At 40.7% G+C, this 23,939-nt stretch overlaps 1 protein-coding gene across 1 annotated transcript in view; it reads left to right on the top strand.

The window, feature by feature from the left end:
• Positions 1-23,939, top strand: part of LOC101849736 (vacuolar protein sorting-associated protein 13A) — a gene marked incomplete at both ends in the record, with an annotated part of 94,914 nt that overhangs the window by 7,368 nt on the left and 63,607 nt on the right. The window contains 23 exon segments of the mRNA XM_013089622.2: positions 387-504; positions 887-984; positions 1,420-1,556; positions 2,284-2,375; positions 4,072-4,184; positions 5,326-5,463; positions 6,577-6,644; positions 7,459-7,537; positions 8,277-8,482; positions 9,434-9,611; positions 9,945-10,089; positions 10,560-10,620; positions 11,047-11,149; positions 12,103-12,238; positions 13,307-13,386; positions 13,737-13,879; positions 14,692-14,804; positions 15,151-15,261; positions 15,830-15,933; positions 16,547-16,585; positions 16,943-17,080; positions 17,991-18,068; positions 21,085-21,126. Coding sequence (XP_012945076.2) covers positions 387-504; positions 887-984; positions 1,420-1,556; positions 2,284-2,375; positions 4,072-4,184; positions 5,326-5,463; positions 6,577-6,644; positions 7,459-7,537; positions 8,277-8,482; positions 9,434-9,611; positions 9,945-10,089; positions 10,560-10,620; positions 11,047-11,149; positions 12,103-12,238; positions 13,307-13,386; positions 13,737-13,879; positions 14,692-14,804; positions 15,151-15,261; positions 15,830-15,933; positions 16,547-16,585; positions 16,943-17,080; positions 17,991-18,068; positions 21,085-21,126 — 2,520 coding nt within the window.

The raw sequence follows: 23,939 nt of genomic DNA on the forward strand, positions 1-23,939 counted from the left end.
AGAAAGAGAGAGAGAAGAGGGGGAGGAGAGGAAAGCTTACTCAGTTGGAGGAGGGTTTGGATGTGACTAACATACTGATTGCATGGGAGCAGGCCAAGCCAAAGGTGAGTGGGGTGGGGGGGGGAGAAGAGAGAAGGAGGGAGGGAGGGAGAGAGAGAGGGAGAAAGAGAGAGAGCGAGAGAAAGAGAGAGAGTAGGAGAGAGAGAGAGAGAGAGAGAAAGGAAAGAGAAGCAGAGAGGTTTGGGATGCTGTATCCCTATCACCACACATTGGCTTTGGCCCTGCCACCTAAATGATCTAAATTGTGTTGATGGGGGTGTAAAAATCACCTTCTTTTTAAAAATAAAAATCTTTTTAAAAAATGATTTGTTTGTGTGTATCCCCAGTTTGCCCGCGAGGCACCGGAGAGAGCCCGGCATTCTGTGAAGAAGAGGAGTGGGTGGTTCAGTTGGATCTGGGGGGAGGAGGAGGAGGAGGTGGTTGAGGTGGACCAACCCAACAAAAGTAAGTTGTTTTTTTTTACACTTGTGACTCTTTTATTCCGTCTGAAAAAAACAACTACAACAGGATTATAAGCACACCTAATTACAATTTGAAAAGTTCTAAATACAAAATTCAGTGACGTTCCATTGTCAAAGTTGAATCCTTAATGCCAAAAAGACTCTCTTGTCGATGTCACTGTAGTCATAATAACAAGTCTCGTTACTGTCATGAAAATGTGAGTCGGTGTCACAAAATATGGTTTTTGTTCTTAAAAGAGGATACTGTATTCAAGCTGCTAATGTAACCGTTTCTTATTTTAAAACGGTATAAAACATGAATGTATTCTTTTTCTTAAGCGTTTGATATGGTGACTGTTTTGGGGGGTTTTTTCTTACTTCTGCAGAAGATTGGCTGTCAACTTTGACCCCTGAGGAGAAGCAGAAACTCTATGCAGGAATTGGATACGATGAAAACGCAAAAGTTTTGTCCTACCCAAAGAAAGTAAGTGTTTTTGTTTGTCTACTGGCTGAAGTGTTTTTCAAATTCAAACATCGAGGGTACACAGATTGTTGTTCTCAAATGGAGTTTTAACCGATTTATCACTTGTCAACATACACAAAGTGGCTTTTTTTTTTTTTTAGTGTATGAATGGGAGGAATTTTTGTTTGTTGTATGTTTGAGAGAGAACCAGAGGGAAGGACTAAGAGAGAGAGACACAGGGAGAGAGAGAGAGAGAGAGAGAGGAGGGGGGAGACAGAGAGAATATGACATAGAGAGACAGATCTTTCCCATGGCCCATCATTCTCTTTCAGAGTATCTCTTCAGGTGATTCTCTTGTTCCTGTCTGTCTTACTCTTTCCCTTCCCTTAATTAATTAACCTTATTTCATGAATGTGCTTCTCTTTACTTATACCCACCCCCTCTTCCCTCCCCTAGTATGTGGCACAAAAGATCCAGGTGATTCTCAAGAGCAGTTGTCTGTCCCTGGTCAACTACAGCAAGAAGATTCTCCAGGTGTCCTTGACCCACTTACTGTCCACCTGGGAGAACCGACCAGGAGGAAACGCGTTCAGGTACGGCGTAAAGACCAACCACAACCATGACCTGGCCTAGACTGGCAGATACAAAATGTAGCTCTACATGATGTATTGCCTAGATTCTATATAAGTTTTATGTTGAGACAAACGGATAAAGTCACTAAAACAGCACCCAGACTTAACACTTACAATACCGTCGCCAACCTAAGTCACCAGGCCGTGGAATGAGCTCACTACCGCTGGCAACTTTTATCACTGACGCAACCAGGCACAATAAACATAATTAAACAATAAATGGACGCACTGCACTGAAGTAAATACCAAAGAAAGTCACTCTATATGATAGCTGAATGGTTGATGAACCTCTATGAATTTTTAGAGTGTATTTCTTGGGCTGCCAAGATATTTTTAATTTTTACAAATTTCACCTCGGTTTCAGCGTTTTAAACTGGTGCAGTATTAGAGGGTTTTTCATTCTATGAGCCTTCGGTATCGTAAACATTGAATGACTGCTGTGTCTTTAGTTTTAGTCAGTTTTAGTAGAGGTTTAACGGCGCTCGCAACTGCATAAGGTCATATGAGCGCCAGAAGATCAGAGGTGTTACAAGAGAGCAACAAACATAAAAAAGAAGTAGGGGAGATAAGGACTATAGATGTTTCATAGGAAAGAAGAAGCAAACCACACCAGAGTACCCGCCAACCACCCACCTGCTGTCTCTATAGATAAATTGTTGATGGATTGGTTACTTTGCTTTTATTTCAGAATCTCCTGCAACACGGAAAGTTTTGTCATTGAAGGTGCTTCCATCGAGCACGAGCTCATCCCTGTCCTGACCTCTGACATCGGAGTGTATGGTGAGTACACACCTTAAACCCTTTTCCTTCTGTTTTTAATCCCTTGTCCATTTATATAAGACTAGCTGGGTACCGCGTTCGATGAACAGACTCAGAAGAATCGATCGTCAAGTTTTTGTGGGTACTGTGCGCACTGCAAGTGAACTGAAGCCTTACTTGATTACGATGGCTTGTAAGAAGATTTATTTCTGGCGGGAGAGCATTTTTTATATCATGGATAACGAAATATTATGTCTTGAACACTGCATTGAACACTGCATTGAAATGACGAACAGGAAAAGCGTAAACACCCAATGGTGTTTTCTATTTTTCTAATTTTTTTAGGCGAATGCAAGTTCTTACCTATTGATAGAAACTTAGCTTGGTCTTTGAACTACCTTCAGTAATTTTTTCATGGTTCTACGTTCCATAGTTTTTTCAGCAAAAGAAAACAACCATCCACTTGTTCGCAATTATATATATAGATTGACGTCATCTGATTAATAGAAAAAAGAGAGTATGATAGTGTCCAATAGTGTATTACGTGCATACTTAGTATGACAAGTAACTGTTACAGATAGAGATTCCAGGATTATAGATGTAAGTCATTGGTCAGAGAGCAGTGATGATTTTAGAAATTATGGTGGTGATGAGTGATGATGTGGGATTGCATTTAAGTAGTGTTAGCGTTAGTCCTATCTTCCTCTGCTTTAACCTTTTCCTGTTCAACCCAAGGCCTGGCCTATACCGACAGGTACAAAATGCAGCACTACATGATGTATTGTGTAGATTTTATATCAGTTTTATGTTGAGACAAAAGGATAAAGTCACTAATTTAGAGTCTTTAAAAAAATTATTATGATGATGGTTTTGAGGATTGGGGGAGGAGTAAGGAATATATTATTCAGGTTTTCAAACTTGTTTACTGTTCATCTCCATTTGAAATCCTCTGCACTTCATAAATACAAGTATTTAGAATGATGATGGACTATTATCTTGAAATTGGGATTTTATTTCAGTGCAATCTGTGGTTGTAGGTGGTTGGTGGGCGCTCTGGTGTGATTTGCTCCTTCTTTCCTTTCAAGTATCTATTTTCGTTATCTCTCCTCTTTCCTTTTTGTGTTTGTTACTCTCTTTGGTATGGGTTTAACGCCCCTATCAACACTGTTAGGTTATTTAAGAGACAGAACACTGTTAGGTTATTTAAGAGGCAGGACCTTTGAGTTTAACGTCCATCTCCGAAAGGACCGAACCAAGTAGGAAATTTGTGTAAAGTACCTTTCCCAAGAACACAACGTTGGACCGAGCTGAGGCTCGAACCCCTGGACCCGTAATCTCACGATTACGAGTCCGGTAGCCTAACCACAAGGCCACCGACGCCACTTCTTATTGTGTTACAAGTGCTATAAAACTGTAACTAATACTAAATGTGAAGCGTGCCGACAAAATGAGCCACTTCTCTGATTCAAGACGTACGGAAATTGATACATCACGCTTATAGGTGAAGTTTTTACCATTTATGAGTATGAAATAATCAAAGAAATGTTATAGCTGAAGAATATGACATCAATAGAAATTCTACAAATTTGACCTTAGTGTTGATTTTTGGCCAATATCTCCATTTGTGGCTTGCGAGAAGTAACTCATTTTGTCATCACGGTTCACAAATCGGTGTTCACTAAAGATAAAATGTTCTCTGTCTGTATATGTGTTCCAGCCCCGTCAGTGAACCAGGTGTTTACGGTGGACTTTGAGTCGAACCCGCTCTACACGGAGGCTGACTACTCCCTCAACATGAACGTGCAGCCGGTGGAGATTGTTTATGACGAGGTACGACCACGTTCCTGCTTTGTGGTTTTGAAGAAGTCTTAAGGTTTTTGTGTCTTGTGGTTTTGAAGAGGTGTACAGAATTCTGTGTCTTACGGTTTTGAAGAGGTGTACAGAATTCTGTGTCTTATGGTTTTGAAGAGATATACAGAATTCTGTGTCTTATGGTTTTGAAGAGGTGTAAAGGCTTTTGTTACCTGTGTTCATAAATAATTTGCCGTGAGGTACAACCATGTTCCTGCTTTATGGGTTTTGAAGAGGTGTCGAGGCTTTTTTGTCCTGTATTTTTGTATAGTTTACGATGAGGTGCAACAGTCTTCTGCTTTATTTTTGTCGAGGTGTAAAGGCTTTTATGTCCAACGGTTTTGAAGAGCTGTAAAGAAGAGGTGTAAAGGCAATAATATGAGGTAAAATGGTTCCTGCTTTGTTTTTGAAGAGATGTGAAGGATTTTGTGTCCTGATTTCATAAATACTTTACAATGAGATACAACAGTGTTCCTGCTTTATGGTGTTTAAGAGGTGTAAAGACTTTTGAGTCTTATGTTTTTCAAGAGGTGTAAAGACTTTTGAGTCTTATGTTTTTCAAGAGGTGTAAAGACTATTGAGTCTTGTGTTTTTCAAGAGGTGTGAAGGCTTTTGTATCTTAGATATATAATGAGCTTCTGTATAAGACTGTTACATTTTGTGTCTATAACAATGAGCAAAGACTTTTGTATTGTGTTTACACTGAGGGCTCCACAGGTTTATGTTTTTGACACTAAATGACCTTATTGTGTTGCAAGTGCCGTAAAACTCTTACTAAGTGGATGGTTGGTGGGTGCTCTAGTGTGGCTTGCTCCTTCTTTCCTATCAAACATCTATCGCCCTCATCTCTCCTCCTTCTTTTTTGTGTTTGTTACTGTTTTGTAACACCTCTGATCTTCGGTTCTTATATGACCTTATTGTGTTGCAAATGCCGTTAAATTCTTACTAAAAAAAAAACTCGTAATAAAACTAAACTTTCTCCATTTTCTCTTTTGCCTCCACCCCGGAGGTGACAACTTTCTTCCAGCTACCCCAAATAGGCCTAGACTGTTGCAAGTGCCGTAATACTCTTACTAGAACTAAACTTTCACCCTTTTGTCTTCCCCCCCCCCCCCCCCAGCATTCCATCTCGGAGGTGACAGCCTTCTTCCAGCTGCCCCAGGGGGGTCTGGACTTCAAGACGGCGGCCGTGGACACACTGACCACTGTGGCAGAGTACAGCCGGGCAGGTCTGCAGCACGCTATACAGATGCACACGGTGAGGGTGGGCACACCCAGGCCACATACCTTGTTGTTTATTGTCTGTGGTTTTGTTTGATGTCTGCTGTTTTGTTTTGTTTTTCTTGTTTTGTTTGATATCTGTGGTTTTGTTTTGTTTTTCTTGTTTTGCTTGATGTCTGTGGTTTTGTTTTGTTTTTCTTGTTTTGTTTGGTGTCTGTGGTTTTTTGTTTTTCTTGTTTTGGATGTTGTCTGTGGTTTTGTTTATTGTCTGGTTAGTGGTATCTTTGGTTACAGTGTTCATCATTGATAAAGCAAGCCACTAGAAGTGGAGGGTGTATGGGTTTTGGCTGTTTGTGTCTTGCTGTTTGTTGTTTTCTTTGTTTTATGGTGTCTGTTGTCTCAGGGTTCATCATTGAGGCTAGCCACAAGAGGTGGAGAGGGTGTAGGTCGTTTTTTGGGGGGTTTTTTGTTTTGTTTTGTTTTTGTTTTTTGTTGCTTTTTTTTGTTTTTTTGAAGGTTTTTTTGCCGGGGAGGATGGTTTATTGTTTGTTTGTTTTTGTTTGGGTTTTTTTTTTAGGGTTTTTTTATGGAGGGAGGGATCGGGCTGGTTTGTCTTGTTTCGCCTTGGGTTTTTTGTATTTTTTAAAGAGGATGGGTACAAAATGATGGAGAGGGATAGAACCTAAATGAATGAACAGAAGAGGGATGGGGGAGATGAGCTAGATAGAACCAGTGGAAATGAGTATATTGTATTGGGCTGGGGGGGGGGGTGTTACCGTAGCGATCAGTTTCTACTTGATAGTCGTTTGTTTTGGTCCTGAGTATTTTAGGATAGGCCTTCCTTTTCTTCTCCTCCAGTGTTTTTGTTCTACCTTACTTTTTTCCTTGCACTAGATGGCTCTTAAAGTGACCATGTGCTTCTCCTTTACAATTGTTTTTTTAAACCCCAACAAAATGGGTGAAATGAGATAAAGAATGGAACTGTTGTGAGGGTGGGTATCTTGTCATGGTATCTGTTTTTGAAATCCACATCCCTTGTCCGACAATCCCGTTCTTCTCTACAGTACAATTAATCCGTTGACATATATCTCTCTTCTCTCCACACACCCTCACCCCCCCCCCCCCTTTCCCTTCCCCTCTCCCCATCCAGACCATGCACATTGCCCTCAACATGCGCTCACCCTACATCGTGGTGCCAGAGTACGGGACATTACACAGGTGAGTACTCACTGCTCACTACCAGGTGTCTGTGTCTGGTGGGGCTTTATTAGTTGTTGGTTGGACTGGCAGAGAAAGACTGTTTAGCTGTAGCAGCTTTTTTACAAATATGTCTTGTACATGATTTAGAAGTACAAAATTGTTGGGTCAGAAGGGGACAGAAAAGGACAGAAAGGGTTGGATGCATGCACACCTACACACACAATTTACCTTAAATCTCCTAGCCTCTCATTCCTTCTCTCCCTCCCTCTCTCCCTCCCTTCTCTCTCCCTCCCTTCTCTCTCTCTCTCTCTCTATCTCTCTATCTCTCTCTCTCTCTCTCTCTCTCTCTCTCTCTCTCTCTCTATATATATATATATATATATATATATATATATATATATATATATATATATATATATCTCTCTCTCTTTCTCTCTCTCTCTCTCTCTTTCTCTCTCTCTCTTTCTCTCCCCCTTTTCATCTATCTCTCTATCCCTCAGCAATTCATCTCCAAATTCATTTGAGGCATACATCTTAGTCCAGTAGTATCCAGATTCGTCTTGGGTTTTTTTCTGTTGTTTTTGTGTTGGGTTTTTTAAACCTTTTTAACCATCTGCCTTTTCCTTTCTCCACAGTATTGTTCTTTGCCTCTCTATGTTTCTCTGACCCATCTCACCACCTCTTTGATAATGCTTACTGTTATTTTTCTTAATGTGTGTCCTATCCACTTTGATTTTCTACGTTTCCCTATTATATCTCCCCTTTCTTTCATCTGCCCTCTTTATCAGCTCAATTTTTGCATTTACTTGAGATGTTTTTCTCGGTTTCTCAGGGGAGGCAATGTGTTGATCATTGATCTTGGCACGTTGAGAATTGAGAGCGAACTGCAGCCAAAGGACGTGTCCCTTGAGGTAATGCTGAATGTTTTTTCACAATAATATGTTACTTGCTGATGAATGCGGCTGGTTTTTGCGTGCTACTAGTAGTTCCTACTTCTTTTTTCTTTCTTTCTTTCTTTCCCTCTGATGTTTATGCGTGTTTGTGTCTTACTTTTTCTCAATATAAGCTGTCTGTTATTGTGTTGATGTGCAGCTGATATTTTAATCAAACATGAACTGTTGATATATATTTGTCTAAAGCATGGACCATAATTTGCTGAGCAAAAACTTGTTTGTGACATAAATACAGTCTCTGCACTTGCACTGGAAGCGTTTTCATTTTGACACAGCTTCTGAAATGTTAGCATTACTGGGTTTTGAAAGTCATTGGGGTTGAGGGGGGGGGGGGTGTTCAGATGCGTACAAATGTCAATATTCCCTATTGTTCAAAAATTGATCTCTTGAGCCCCATAAGGTGGCTTAAAAACAATACTCCTTCTTATGAATGCACTCTTGGTACGGAGATGCACCTGAAGTGTGGTTGTGAATACGTTAAAGCTTATCGACATCAATTCTTTCAGCAAAAAAAGAACAACTGATTACACCCCCTCCCCTACCTTCCCCTACCCTCACTCACTCCTTCCGACTCCTCACCACCACCATCGCCACCATCACAACCACCACCACCACCCTCCCTCCCCTATCCCTCCTCACTACCACCACCACCATCACCACCACCACCTCATAATGTCCCTCCCTCCACACTCCACAGGATGCCACAATGTCTGAGATCGAGTCCCGCCTCTACGACCAGTTCAATATCAAGATCAGCGACGTCAAAGTCCTTCTGGCCGACTCCGGAGATGACTGGCACACAGCACAGATCCAGCCAAACTCCCAGTTCCACATACTGCCCAGTGTCCAGCTGCTGGTCACTTTCTTCAATGCGGTCAAGCCGGATTTCACACAGTTGCCCAGGTGTGTGGGTCCCACTCCCCTTGGTGTTGTTTAACCCTTTATACTGATGTAGATTAATCCTTTTTACTGGTGATATTTAACTCTTTAAACCCCATCGTCCCAGCGTCCTGCGGTAATAACCTTGTTCCTAATCTGACGCGGGGAGCGTCCGATAGTAGTGACAACTGTCTCGTTTCATTTAGTGCCAGTTTTGGCTTGTTTTTCTGAACTATTCCCGACCCGATTCTTGCTTTGTAGCAATTATTAAGCCTCTATTTCCGACATTTAGAAGTTGGAGGCAAGCTTTTAGGGTTATAATGAGACATAGTGCACCAGGTTTAGGTGACTGCAGAAAAAACTCCAGAAAATGGTGAAAAAAACTCAGGGTCTAAAGAGTTAACCCTTTAAACCTGAAGAAAGTATAATTGACTCTATTTCATTACCACCTGGGGCTCCCACTTCTGCAGGTGTTCATTATTTTATTTATCTTGCTTGATAATTCATTATTTCGTTCATCCATTCCTTGATTCATTTTTTTATTTATTCATTTTCACATTTTCCATGTGGTGCTCTCAGCTCAACTAGCACTCTTGTTTCTCTTCTACAGTTCATTCTTTTTTCCACATTTCTTGAATTCATTCATTCATTCGTTTATTCATTCATTCATTCATTCATTCATTCATTCATTCATTCGTTTATTCATTCATTCATTCATTCATTCATTCATTCATTCATTCATTCTTTCAGTCATTCAGTCCTTCTTTTTCAAATATTGAGAGCTTTCCTTTATTTTCGTCTGGTGCTATTTCTTCTTTAGGGGGGTCAGAGAAACATTTGGCAATAATAATAAAAACCATATAACCATGCAGCGGACGATACAACAAACGAGAGAAAGATGTTTGCTTTTCCCCTCAACACCAGAAGATAACACAAGCCGGAAAAAGTAAAGAAAGTAAACCATTTCTTCCACAGACACAAGATGGAGGCAAAGGTCCCATCCCTCGAGGTCAACATCTCGGACAAGCGTATGCTGCTCATGGCCGCGTTCTTCCGGAACTTTCCGGTGCCTACCAGCACTAGCATGGCTACCATAGGAGAGGATATGGTGGATGGGATGGGAGGTGGAACAGCACTCGCACCTATACACCTGGTGAGTGTGTTTGTGTGTGTGTGGTTGGGTGTGTGGTTGGGTGTGTGGGTGTGTGGGAGGGTGGGTGTGTCTGTGTGTGTCTATACTTGTGTTTTGAGGTTAGAAAAAACAAACAAACAAACACATACGCAGTCTATGCACTTATTCTTTTCTGAACTGTTCATCAGAAAACTGGTAGTTGGAGAGTGCCTCTGATAAGTCTTCCTTTTTTTCTTTTCATGTCTTTTCTTCCTTTTCATCTGTCTTTTCTATCCACTTTTCTCTCAATTATTTATCGTCATTGCATCAATGTACTGCTCATTACTTAAACATCAAACCAAACTTGTTCACCAGGATATCTCCGAAGCTCAGATCGACCCTGACCCGGTGACCTTGAGAACCATCCGAAGGTCAGTCCTGGGACGTAAAGTCGTTGACCGACGGGACTCGGCCTTCCGCAGGTCCCAGAGCAAAGTTCCGACCTTGATGTACACTACAGGTATGACTGCAAATCTGTTCGTTCGTCTCTCAGAATAGAGAAAAGATAATTATAGACTACCATTGTTTGTGATGTAGCAATTAGAATATAAAATGTGTCACGACATAGTGGAATCAAGCACTCGTCAATTTTTAGGCATGTTGAGTTATTGATATCGTGTTAAAGCTTGTTCTTTCGTCTATCTTTCGATTTTAAAAAAATTCATATATCGTGAACATAAGTTGAGATGAATAATGTTTACAATTGAAGGTGAGGGGGCTAGCCTGGTTTCAGAGGTAAAATTAGTGAGAAAATGGCTGCCAAAATTTGGTGACTTCCATAGCTTGAGGGCCCTTGGAAACTGAAAATTTTCATTTTTTGTGCCTTTAATCAACATTTCTCTAGATTTCTTTCTGATATTTATGGTGTTAATGTTCTTCTCTTTACTCAAATAAAACTTAAGCCATTTTTTTTTTCCTCTTCTGTTTCAGGAGATGAGCCGTTCTACTCTGCCTCGGACTACTCAGATGAAGAGTTGGACAAACTGTCAGAGTACGTAACTGTTGGCTGTGAGATTGTGGCCTGTGTTGTGTTCTCAGGGGTGGATGTCATGTGTGTTTTCGCTATGGATACACATACAGATTCATACACACACACACACTGAATATTAGACACTCACAAATATATCAAAACACACACACGCACACGCGCACACATGTGCACAGTTGCATGCACACACATACACACACTTTTTCATGCACAAACGCACACACATGCGCACACTTGCATGCACACACATACACACACATACACACTCACTTTCATGCACACACATACACACACACTTTCAGGCACACACACACACACACACACACGCACACTCGCACACACACATGCAATAATTTCACACTTGACTTCCTCCAGTGTAATCCAAATTGTGTCGACAGAGACGTAAAACATTTACAATTCTCATTCCAGTATGCTGGTGATCAAGCCGGTGGACGACAACGCCTCTGTGGCCAACACCATCAACATGCTGATGAGGATGTCGTTGGGGGAGCTGGTGGTCAACTTGTCCAAGGTCAGTTGTGTGAGGCGTGGGATGGGGTGTGGGGGTGTGGGATATGATTTGGGGATAATAATAATAATAAATGACATTTATATAGCACTCAACCCCGAATAAAGTACACAGGCTCTGAGCGCTTTACAATACAGTACAACATACAACAGTAGCATGAAACGTTGTGTTCTGACTAAAGAAAATTATTCCAAATATTCATCTTATTAATTAAAAAAAAGAAATGTGGAAGGTGATGTTAGAGGTGATGTAGGAAGTGATGTGGGAAGTAATGTGGGAGGTGATGTGGTAATACGGGATGTGATGTTTCGATGAAGGAGGTGGTTTGGGGATATGGAAGGTGGAAAGTGATTGGGGGATATAGGAGGTGGGAGGTAGTGCGGGGATATAGGATGTGATGTGGGGATGAAAGAGGTGTTATGGGAATGTAGGGGATGGGAAATGATGTGGGGATGTGGGAGGTAATGTGAGGATGAAAGAGGTGTTATGGGGGTGTGGGGGAATGATGTAGGGATGTGGGAGGTCATGTTGGGATGTAGGATGTGATATCGAAGGTGATGTGAGAAGTGGGTGGTGATGTGGGGATATGGAAGGTGTTTTGATGTTCGTGTTTTTGTAAGAGTTTTACAGCACCAGCAACACAAACAAGTTATACAACTGCTGGTGTTCATGTGTGTATTTGTTTTTGTTGCGGTGTGTTTGCAGTTGTATGTATGCCTAAGCTTTCCTACTGTGACTTCAGCTCTATAACTCATTTAAATACGATTGTGAATTTCAGCAAAATTGTGAGTTCACCATTTTTGTAAGTTCATAATTTGAAGTTAAGCCTCTATAATGTCCCATTTGTCCGTGTGATAACCTTCGCCTGAATGCTTTATCCTCTTTGTGTCTTTGACCCAATGCTTTGTCCAGTCATTGTCTTTGACCCAATGCTTTGTCCTCTTTGTGTCTTCCAGGAGATGGACAAAGAGGAGAAGGCGTACCTGATGTTCCGCGTTGATCGGCTCAAGGTCGACTCAGCTCTCACCGTACACGGATACACGGCGTACGCTACGCTGGGCGGGATACAGCTTGTGGACAAGATACATGTTGGTCAGTGAGTGTGCGTGTTGGTCAGTGAGTGTGCTGCTCAGGGAGTGTGTTGGTCAGTGAGTGTGTTGCTCAGTGAGTGTGTTGGTCTGTGGGTGTGTTGTTCAGTGAGTGTGTTGTTCAGTGAGTGTGTTGGTCAGTGAGTGTGTTGGTCAGTGAGCGTATTGATCTTTGAGTGTGTATATTGTTGCTGTTGCAGGGTTCATGAGTAACTCTGTTTGACCCTGATGTACAGAGTAAGTAAAAATACACTCTTTTGAATTGCTCATTTTTTTTCGTAAACCTGATATATGAGCGTTTGTGGAGGAACTTGTATGTCTGTCCATGGTCTCATGACCTATACACTTGAATTGCTTTCTAACTGCAGAGCTTTTACACTCCTGTCAGTGGGTGGTTGACGGGTGCTCTGTTGTGGTTTGCTTCTTCTTCCCTATCAAAGGTCTATCATCTTTATCTCCCCTCTTTCTTTTTTGTGTTTGTTACTCTCTTGTAACACATCTAATCTTAACCCCCCCAGGGCGGTGCCACTGACTGAAGTGTCTTTAGGCCATTCCCAAAGGGAATTTCTCGTTCTTATGCACAGTAGAATTGTAAATGGGCTGATTCAACAATGTCATGCTCATAATTGTGCCTGAACTACAAAAGGGAACTGCTGCTTTTTCTTTCCTAATCCTTACTATCGTCATTTTCCTCTACTTCTTTTGTATGTTTGTCACACTCTTGTGACCCGGTATTTCTGGGGTGCCTTGATAGTCGAAGTAGACTTTGTGCTGTTGAAGCTATAGAGGTGGGCAGAGTAAGTCTGATTCCCTGTAAGGACTTCTCTTTTGACATCCACCCCTTGGCGCTCATATGACCTTATGCAGTTGCGAATGCCGTAAAGCCTCTACTAAAGAAAAATAATAACATCTAATCTTCGGCATTTATATGATCTTATTGTGTTGCAAGTGCTGTGAAACGCTTACTAAGAGAAGAAAAAAAAATGTAGTCTTATTAGAATAAATGATACTCCACCATTCTAAATGACCAATCACATGTCTAATTTTTTTTTGGTTTTTTTTATTCTTTCAGGTCAGTCCGGGGAGTATATGGAGGTTCTGAGTACGCTGACCGCTGGCAATAGCAACCTGGTCTCTGTTATGTACCGCAAGGTCTGTCGCTGGATGTGTGTGTGTGTGTGTATGAGTGTGTGTGTGTGTGTTTGTGTGTGCGTGTGTGTGCACGCGTGCGTGAGAATGTGTTTGTATGTGTATGAGTGTGTCTGTGTGTGCTAGAATGCTTTTGTCTTTTATTGGTGTCTTTAAATGCGTGGCTGTTTTTCTTTGTGTTTCTATCTACATATATATGTCTATGATTGCATAATTAAATCATCTTTTTGGAGAGTTTTGTAGTTTTTATTAATGTGTGCCAATATAGTTTTACTTTATAATGGGTAGGAGTTACATATTTATGGTAATAAAACAAAAAGGAACCAACACATCCCTTTTTCTGCTTTTCCCAGGTTGAGGCAGACTGTCCAGATTTTGCTACGTATTATGGGGGCGTGGAACATGCTATCAAGGTCAAGGTCCAGTCGATGTCTGCACTGTTTGACCAGTCCAGCATGATCTACCTCAACGTGTTTGCACAGGGAATTCTTTCCAGGTCTGTAGTCAGGGCAAGAGTCAGATGTAAGGACTTGTGCATATTCACTTTTTTTTTTATTAAATATTTTTAGGTATTTTGTGTGTTAAATCATGTATTTTCTGACAAATAAATTATTTGAAATGTTGCAATGTGTGCTATAATTTGAGGTGTTTTGTTGGCTTTTGTCAAGTCACGATATTTCGCCTGCGAACACAACACATACCACTAAATTCCTACCTTAATACGATCCGCAAGGATACCCCACCCGACTGCCCGTTGTGCGACTGCCAGGATGAAACAGTACCACACCACCTCTTTAACTGCCCAGCACTTTGTTACCTGCGTAGCACCTACCTACCTGCCTCCCCAGACATCGGAAACACTCTGTACAGCGACAAAGCACAGCTGATTAAAACCTGTCAATTCTTTGCCATATCGACAGACCGAAGGGCTAGAACCCAAATGGCCGCTGGATCGGAAAAGTAAAAAGTAAAGTAAAGTACAGTTGGCTTTTGAAGACAATGGTACAAACGTTTTCTTTTTTAATAGAAAATGGAAGCAGAGGAATGGTTGTCAAACCATGATCTCAAATCTCTTATTCAGTCTTGGCACGGGAAGAAGACGAATGTTGGCTACCATGATAAGACCTCAAAATACATCAGTTTATAGGAAATATGCATTTTGTATAAGACTTTGGACTTGTTCATGTTTTTCCTAGTCAAAGAAGATACCATCTTTGACCAAAACATCTCTTTTTCTTTTTTCTTTTCCAAAGAAGGTACCATCAATACCCTAAATGTATTGTTGCTTTGTGTCTACTCCACCTGCAGTATTCAGAACCTGGATATGAAAACCAGCAGCAGTACGGTGATGACCAACTCAGACATCAGCCTCAAGGACCGGGCCTCGCTGACTGACCGCATCGTGAACATCACAGATCAGGGTGAGGGATAATCTTCATCATTTCCTTGGACATGTCTTCATGGTCATAGCATAACTAACTATATCATTATTTTTCAGGTCTCTGTAGTCACTGGTATGGTAGAAATGACTGTTACTTGTTATAAATCTTGAAAATAATAATAGATAGCATTTGTATAGCGCAGATTCCCGCTCAACAGCGAGCTCTATGCACTTTACAATCTATATTAATCTCTGTTTCTCCCTCCCTCTCATTAGAGAAGGGTATTGTTTCATGTACTAAGAGCCAATTATTGAGACATTTTGTTTATAGCATACTTTCTGTACTTGTGCAGTTGAAGTCACTTCATCCCTCTCTGTTCTTTCAGTGGATGGCCTACCGCTAAACAGCACAAAGGTGAATTTTTCAGCTGAGCTGGAGAATTTCACGGTCAAACTGACTGACTCGGACAACAGCCTGGCAGAACTCAAGGTCAAAGGTTTGTGCTCTCTGGTGTACCTGGAAGATAAAGAGAGAAAGAGAAAGAAAGATGTAAAGAGAGTAATGGTTTTATTTACAGTAGATTGTAGTAGCAGCTGCAACATTTACCGTGATAGTTGTTGGAAGTTGGGGGGGGGGGGTTGTTGATAGTGACTGTGGTTGTGGTAGGTAGTAGCAGCACCATGTGTGGTTGTTGTGGAAGTGGTGCAGTGTGAAGGTGATGGTTGGTAGGAGCAGCAGGTGCAGTTTTGGAGGAAGAAGAGGAGGGTTGCTCTCTGTTGTGAACACAGAAAAAGAAGAACAGTTGAAATTGTCCAGAATGGCCACTTATCGTCAAGGAAAATAATGTTATCTTAGACAGGTGGATGTCTTTGACAGTTTCATTAAAACATTTAAAAAAGCAACAGGAGGAATGTGAAGTAGTTGTTTGCACAGACGATTCCTTAGAACAGATGGCCGTTAGAGCAAGTTCAACTGTAGTCATAACAAATTCAAAAGTTATGAGTAGTAGTATTTGAATTCAAGCATCCTGTGGTAACTGAAGTGATAAACTTTTCCTCCCCCAGGTTTTGAGGGCAGTGTGATAGCCCGACCGGCCAAGATGATCGTCCGATCCCGACTCCGAGATCTCAGCATCCGAGACTGCACAGCTGGCGCCATCTACCCAAATGTAAACATATATAAACATTATATAGTTGTTGTGTCTCCCTCCTTACACTGTTGTTTACTCTCCAGAAGGAAGGATGGTTTCCGGGGATTTTGATATGTTGATGGTCTTGGGCACAAGCTAATAAAGTTTGGTGAAGACAGTTATATTACTTTTTGTAGGAGAAGGAAAGATTTTTTTAAAACTAGTTGCTGGACATAGAAACTTTGATCTCACAACTGTTTAGCTCTTTTGTTTTTGCCTGATGGCAAGGATATAAATTGACATGGTGTAAAATGGGATTTATTTTTTCTATGCTATTTAAAACTAAAAGCTTCAGCGGTAAATTCAAAGTTTGATAGTTGCACCCGAGGCCATTGATATGCTGTTTTTCTATTTCTTTCCAGTGTATTTGATTTCCTATTTATTTTCCTAACAACATTCATGAGTCCATTTTTCTTGCATTGAAGAATCCTTTTTAAGTCAATATTTGTGACTCGTACATGGGCATCATTATATTCCTGTATTTATTGAGTTTCTACTTAAAAGCTGATACTTTTACTTTTTTATCCACTTTTTAAATTTGTTTTTTGTGAATGTATATTAAGATATGCTTGTTCTAACTTCTTTTTCTCAGATTTTGATGCTTCAAGATGACAGCCTGTTTGATTTAAAGGTAAGAAGGGGACTGATTATAACAATGTGTGTTACAAATAAAAGAATTTTGGAGCTGAAACGGGCCAACATTTTGTCATAAAGTCTTCTTCGGGAATGACTGAGGTTAAGACTGAGGGAACTGCTATACACCTTTGCCATGTGCCGTTAAACTTCTGCCCACCTGCAGTCCAAAACAGCTGGGCTCATGTATTTGTGGACTTTACAAATGTGTGTTCATTTATTTGCTACTAAAATTTTTGCAGTCGTAGCTCAACACTTTCAAGACGTTAATTTTTTTAGAATCATTGTGGTCATCAAAACTTCCTCTCTGATCCCGTGTCTGTTTGTGCTCCCTCCCCCCCCCCCCCCCCCCCAGCTGGTCAAGTACAACAAATCCTCCAGTGCCAGCCAGGACAACAAACTGTCGGCAGCCAATGGCCTGGACTACAGCGTGCGTCTGCGACTGGGACAGATACAGGCCGTGGTGCTGGGCAAGTTCTACTGGGAGATCACCGTGAGTACGCCACTTCGGTGCTTTCTGTCGTATCTCCATTTTTAGTAACAGTGAAAATGGTTCATAACAACGAGTGAGCTAAAGAAGAAGTCCTGTTTTCACTGTTTAAAAAAAATGGAGGTACGACAAGAAAGCACTGAGGTCACAAGTAGCTCGGAGAGAGAGAGGCTGGTCGTGAAGAATGATGTCTGAGACGCACAGAAGAATAAATTGTAACATTTTTGTGTTCACAGTTTGTTTTTGGGTTTTTTCATTCCATTGCGCAAAAATTTCATAATTTCAAATCTAATTGTATTCCTTTTATGAATTGATTAAATGTATTTTTAGTATAATTGTCTGTACAAGCTAATTACTTAGGGGGGGTTTTCAAGAATGATTGTAGTCATGATATTTTTCACTTCTAAAGAATTATATAAACTGAAGATAGTTATGCATTTTGACAGTTTCTTTTACTGTGAATTTTAAATGTTTGGCTGCAGGACAGCGGTAAAGCTGAATGCAAACTTGGCTAACTCTCAGATGGTTGCGAGTTGTCTCCAAGTGGGTCTAAATTTTCTTGTCCTTCCTGAAATATTTTTACTCCCTACCAGATTTTTAGAGGTAGAACCAATTCCTTTTATAGCTGTTTTTCATATGTTAGCTGTAATAGTCTTTGTGTTGTTACTTTATTTTGCTTTTCCGATTCAGTGGCCATCTGAGTTCTAGCCCTTTGGCCTGGACTTGGTGTTGTTAGGGATTTATTATGCCCCAAAACTGTCAAACTGCAGTGGTTATTTGGCTGAAAGTATATCCAGCTTAAGTGACTTATAACTTAAAGTGCATTTTAGATGGCCTTTACTGTGCCTAATAGGGTTCTGAACTTTAACTGAAGTGAAATTCCAGAACCTGTTGACTTTTTTTCTCTCTGCAGAGATTTTTCGAGCCTTTTGTGACTCATGAAATGACGGAGGTGGCGAGAACGACAGCTGTCGACACTGTCACGAGACAGGTCGGTGTTGTCGCAGTGTGTGTGTGTGTCATGTTGTGTCGTATTGTGTCATACTTTGACATCGTCTTTGCTTTGTTGTGTCATGTCATGTCATGTTTTTTGACGTCGGACATCCTTATTGTTGTGTTATGGAGGATTTTTCATGTTGTATCTTGTGGTGATGTTGTATCGTTTGGTATGATGATGTGGAGTCATTTTGTGATTATTGCCATGTTGTATTTTGTCAAACCATGATGTTGTGTTGTTTCTTGTCATGTTATGTCTTGTTGTTACTAACATCGCCATTCCTCATTGTGTCATCCTGTGATGTTTTCAGCATGCGTCAGTGGGGTTTCTTATCTGGGATGGTTACACTTATTTTTTTTTTAATTTTTGGAATGAGAAGAGGGAGATTTCGAAACTTGTGCAGGTTTTTATCTATCTCACTCTTTGCCATATGATGTCTGCTTTTGAGTTCACTAATGATCATTGCAATAAAAACAGCAGAAAAATAAATATATGGAAGCTCAGAGTTGCAGAAATCAAACTTAAAACTCTTTCAGTTTCTTATCCAAAGTCAAAGAGAATTAAGATCTGTCTGAACTCCAGAACCTTCTTGAAATATTGTCTGACCTTAATAACTCCCCAGTTTTCCTAGACTTTTATGGCTTTGCTGATCATTGTCCCAAATTTCTGGGCTTTTAACTTTTTTTTAAGGCTCTCTGCACTATTGTGCGCTGTTCTCAAGCTCGTGGGGTTTGTCAGTGCACTGCACAGTCTTGTACTATAAATGATACTAGTCTTTTGGAGCAATGTGTCTATTGGGATGATGGTATCCTGAATTTTCTGCAACCTCGATAAGATTTTGCACATCATTTTCTATCTTCGATAGTGGCCATTTATAGGATGCCGTATTGTGGTCCCACCATCCCTAAGTGTCTGTAGAGGCGACAGTGAAGTCCTTTCTTTTTAACTTTAATTCTTTTCTTTAGTTTCCCAACTTGTACATTGCCAGTTTTTGTACACCTTTGCGTATGCAGTAAACGTCAAAATTTTGTCTAGTTTAAAAGTGTTCTAGCTCAATGGGTCTTTAGTGAGTTTAGAGTGTTCCCCTGTTGGTGTACTGAGTTGTCCGGTCCTTGACATAGTATGTCTCTCATCTCCCACCACCGCCACCACCCCCTCCCCCTGAGCACACACACTCACCTCACCCTGATGTTGTACTGTGATTTTATTGATGATGGAGTCATTTATTTACGATGTTAGTGTAGATGTTTGTTACACCCATCTCTCATCACTCAGAACCACAAATACCCCCACGACCCCTCCCCCCCCCCCCCCAAAACACGCGCTCACATGCACACACACAGACACACACAAACACATACACACACACACACACACACCTCTTCCTCATGTTGTACCCTGATTGTATTGATGATGGAATCATTTAGTTACATCGTTAGTATAGATGTTTGTCGCTTCCATCTCTCATCCCCCCTTTCCGTAACGTGTTGTGAAAAATGTGTGGCCTTGACCTCTGTGGTCTCTGTTCTGCGTTGTCCCAGTGTTGTTGTCATTTTTGTTGTGAATTAGGATTTGTCGTCTATCCGAAGTGAGCGGCATGAATGCAGCGTGCGCGATGGTCTTTCCCATGAGGGTCCAGATAATGTGAATCGTAAAATTGAAGGAAAATGTGACTTTAGTTAATGAAAGGGGAGGGGAAGATTTTTTTTTGTCCTTCTTTTTGTGGGATTTTGTACTCAGTCTGCCCAGCTTGGCCTTGACAGGCGAAGTCAAAGTCATCCAGTGCCAGATCTGCGACAGACATCGGCGATCATGGTTTTCCATTCATTCCTTTGCTCAGATGCTCTCAAAAAAGCTACGTTTCCCTCAAAAAAGCTACGTTTCCCTGTCAAAGTAGCCTGCCTGAATGGTGTAAGTTGTGTTAATAGGGGTGTAAAATATTTACCAAGAAAAAAAATATGGTGAGTTGTGTGGTCATTAATTCACGAAATAGTTCTGTCAAAGTTTCTCCTACGTCAGACGTATGAATTGTCTCCTCCCCCCCCCCCCCCTCCACAATATGTTCCACCATGAAAGTCATCCCCTCACCTTGCACCGTCTCACCTCTCATGTTGATATTGTCTCAGTTTAGGCTGTCTGGGTCACCCAGTGATATGATTACCAAGGCGAGCGACTTACTTTGTCATTCGTGCTTATAGAAAGGGTGGGATAACAAGTAGTATTTCACTTGATCTTTAACTTTACAATAGCATGACATTCAAAATAAGTGGGTGGTTGGAGGGTGCTCTAGTGTGGTTTGCTCCTTCTTTACTATCAAACATCTATCGTCTTTGTCTCCCTTCCTTCTTTTTTGTGATTGTTACTCCCTTGTAACACCTCTAATCTTCAGCACTTATATTACCTAATTGTGTTGCAAGTCCCGTAAAACTCTTACCAAAAAAAATTCAAAATAAAACACACAGGTTTGCCATTTTCATTCTTTAACTCATTCAGGGCAAAACATATGAGACGCAACATAAAAACATGACTACCTTTAGACTTTTTTATATTGGGAGTATGTAATGAAAAGGTTGTTGTTGGGGTTTTTTTTGTAAATTGTCTCATGCCTCAAGACGTGATTGCATTATAGTTTGGATTTTGTTTTCTATGGCGCTTGTAACTCATGGCCGTAAAATCATCACCAAGATATTCTTACTGAATAGTTGGACTCTCTCTTTCTCTTGAAGCTATTTCTATATTTGAGTATGATACATCATGTGATATTTCAACTTTTGTATCTTCTGGTTGGACTCTTTCTTTTTCTTGAAATTGTATTTGAGTATGATGCATCCTGTGATACTTCAACTTTTGTACCCCATCAAAACATGACAAATTATTTCTTATGAAAAGTGAGAGATGTTACAGCGCATTTGATTAGCTTCTGGGCCTTGTGTCTTCATATCAATGTGTGACCTTGACCTTTAGCATGTGGAATGACCTCTTAACCCTGACACTGACCTCACAAACACAGGTATCCTTTGTTGAGCCCCCTACGTCTCAGCGGGCAGGGAAGGTAACTCGATTGTGTTGCTTGCTGCAGGGATGGGCTTTTGGGGTTTTTTGCAATATATTGTGTTATATTATCATATACAACCTCTGTGGGTTCTCCCGAAATCCAGAAATTCTTTTGCTGTAACCAGGAAAAAATCCCAGAAGTTGCTTTGTTTTGGTTGTTGTTTTTTTGTGGGGGGGGGGTTTCGGTTTTTTTTTTGCAATTTAACTTCAGAGTTGTGCCATTTTCCACCTTAAGAACTGTTTTTTTAAAAGAGTTTTGCCCATCCCTGAATTTACTTTCTAATTTTGCTACCTATTTTGTTTCACATTTCCATCCCTCACCCATGCACTATCAGTGCTCACAAGGCAGCATTTCTTATCAGAGACTACATAATGTGTGTGTGTGTGTGTGCGTGTGCGTTTGTGTGTTCGTTTCTGTGCGTGTGTGTGTGTATGTGTGTGCGTGTGTGTGTGTGTGTGTGTGTGTGTGTGTGTGCGCACGCGTATGTGTGTTTCCGCACATGTGTGTTTGGGTTTGTGTTTGTATGCACCAAGAATTGATTAATTTGCTTTTTGTATGTCTTTGAAAGGAAAAACTATTTTTGTAAGCAATTTTGGGGGGTTTGAAAACTACCCCCAAAAAGCTATTCTAAATACGACTTACATGGAGATTAGTTCCCACTGTTTAGACAGTTGGTGCTGTAAGCTAAAGACTTACATTCTTCAAAGAAAGGTCGCCCTTATATCATCACGCCATTTACAATACCCGATGCTCAGCTCTGTTGTATATTATTACACAAACTGTCCAGATTTTTTATGCTCCCCCCACCTTGGCATGGCCTTCTTTCTGTTCATTGTTGTTACCTCCTGCATGTGTACCCCCCCCCCCCCACCCCGGTCACCCACCCACCCCTGCTTTTCCCTACACTTAATGAGTAATTCTATGAGTAATTCTGCCCCTAGCCTCTTCATCAACGTTTAAGTGTCGTCCTTGTCTTTTCTCTAAATCTCTATCTGATTATTGATTTGTTTGCTTGAAATAAGCTGACTCAAAGAAAACTACAGTTTTGTGTTTCTAGAAGATTTCTATTGCTGTAGAAAACATCGGAAAATCAAAAGAACTTCCGAGAAAATATTTCGTCTTTGACGTCAAGTTTAATGAGTTTCCATCTCTCAAATGATGTCTGTAGAATTTAGAGGAGATATTTGAGTTTGTTCTGCCGGATTATGTTTCATTTTTACGGTGATTTGAGGGGCTTGTTTCTGTTTATATTTCTTGCTTTTTTCCCAGCTCTCAATTACCATTTTTGTGTGTCAATGTGCTTCTATCTACGCAAAGGAATGAACAAAAGAATTTTTGTTCCTTGTTATTGTTCTGATAAGTTTGCTTTTTTCTTGGGTTTTTTTTGTGGTGTTTATAGAGTGTAATGTCATTTTGTTTGATGTTCCTACAAAAGAAATATGCCTGTGTTTTTTTGTTTTTTTAATATTTCACAAGATTTATTTGAGCACAGGTATCTATCAATTGTCCAGAGTTTTGGATATTGTTTTGTTGTCATTGAGATTTGAAAAAGTGGAACAGCAGGGAATCAAGCGAACACAGATATCAAGATCCTGTTATGAAACTGAACAGAGTCAATGCTTATAATGTACTTCAGCCGTGTGTGTTACGAGCTGTATAATGAATGCAAGATCTTTTTTTTTCAAACTGGTCCAAGCCATTAATATTATGATGTATCTCGGCAGTTTATGTTTAGGTGCTGTTTCAGGATCATTCTTTTCTGTCGTTTGACTCAATTTTGTTTTATGAGAAAACTTGTATATTCTGTGATCATAACTCTGGACAGTTTCTCATTTTCACTTTTTAAAAGTTGTACTTTTTGGGGGTTGTTTTATTTATATATTTTTTAAGGGGGGTGGGGGTGAGTTTGTGGGGAAGGGAGGAGGGGGGCAACAAACGACAAGGCAAGAAACGTGAGGCGGGGTCGGTAAGAGGTCAGAAGAAAAAAAGTTTATGTTAACGGCTGGCCCAAAAGTAAAAGGACTTATAGATCTATCGCGTGTTCGAGTGTTGGTGTCTGTTTTACTGTTTTACTGTTTCGTACTTCAAGATTATGCCCTATGCAAGGCAACTTTGGTCCACGGAATTTTTTTTCTCTCTAGATTCTAGCCTATTAATTTTCTCTTTCCCCCCCTTTTTTTTTGGGGGGGGGTGGATCTCCAAGGGTGATTTTTATTATGTTTGTGGAAATCAAATTACAGGAGGTCCACAGGGAGTATGTATGCTCAAACAAATTGACTACCGGGGGAGCCCGGGGGGTTACCATTGCAATCATGAAGCACTACGACAGCAGTAACAATAGCAAATCACCAGGTGCCTACCACTCTCGTTACTCTAAGTTATTAGCGCGTGACGACGCTTTAAATATAAAACTATGAACCACGGAGAAGCGGAGGGAACTTGTCGGTATTTCCCCTCTCGAGCAGGACCTTCTATAAATATACCTGACCGATACATCAAATTTCATTGAAAACACACACACACACACACACACACACACACACATACACACACGCGCGCGCGCGCGGCACGCACACATTATATCGGTAGCCTGTTATTAGTAGGCATATTATTAGTAGTTGTTCTTTTGTTTTTGTTTTTGTTTTGCTTTTTAATCTAAAGAAATCAGAAAAAGAATAACAAGAAAATGACTCAAAGAGTCGTTAGATAGATAAATAGAGAGAGAGAGAGAGAGAGAGAGAGAGAGAGAGAGGGGGGGAGAGAGAGAGACAGAGAGACAGAGAGACACAGAGAGAGAGAGAGGCGTGTAG

The sequence above is a fragment of the Aplysia californica genome, unplaced genomic scaffold (assembly GCF_000002075.1).
Source record: "Aplysia californica isolate F4 #8 unplaced genomic scaffold, AplCal3.0 scaffold01000, whole genome shotgun sequence".
NCBI lineage: Eukaryota > Metazoa > Mollusca > Gastropoda > Aplysiida > Aplysiidae > Aplysia > Aplysia californica.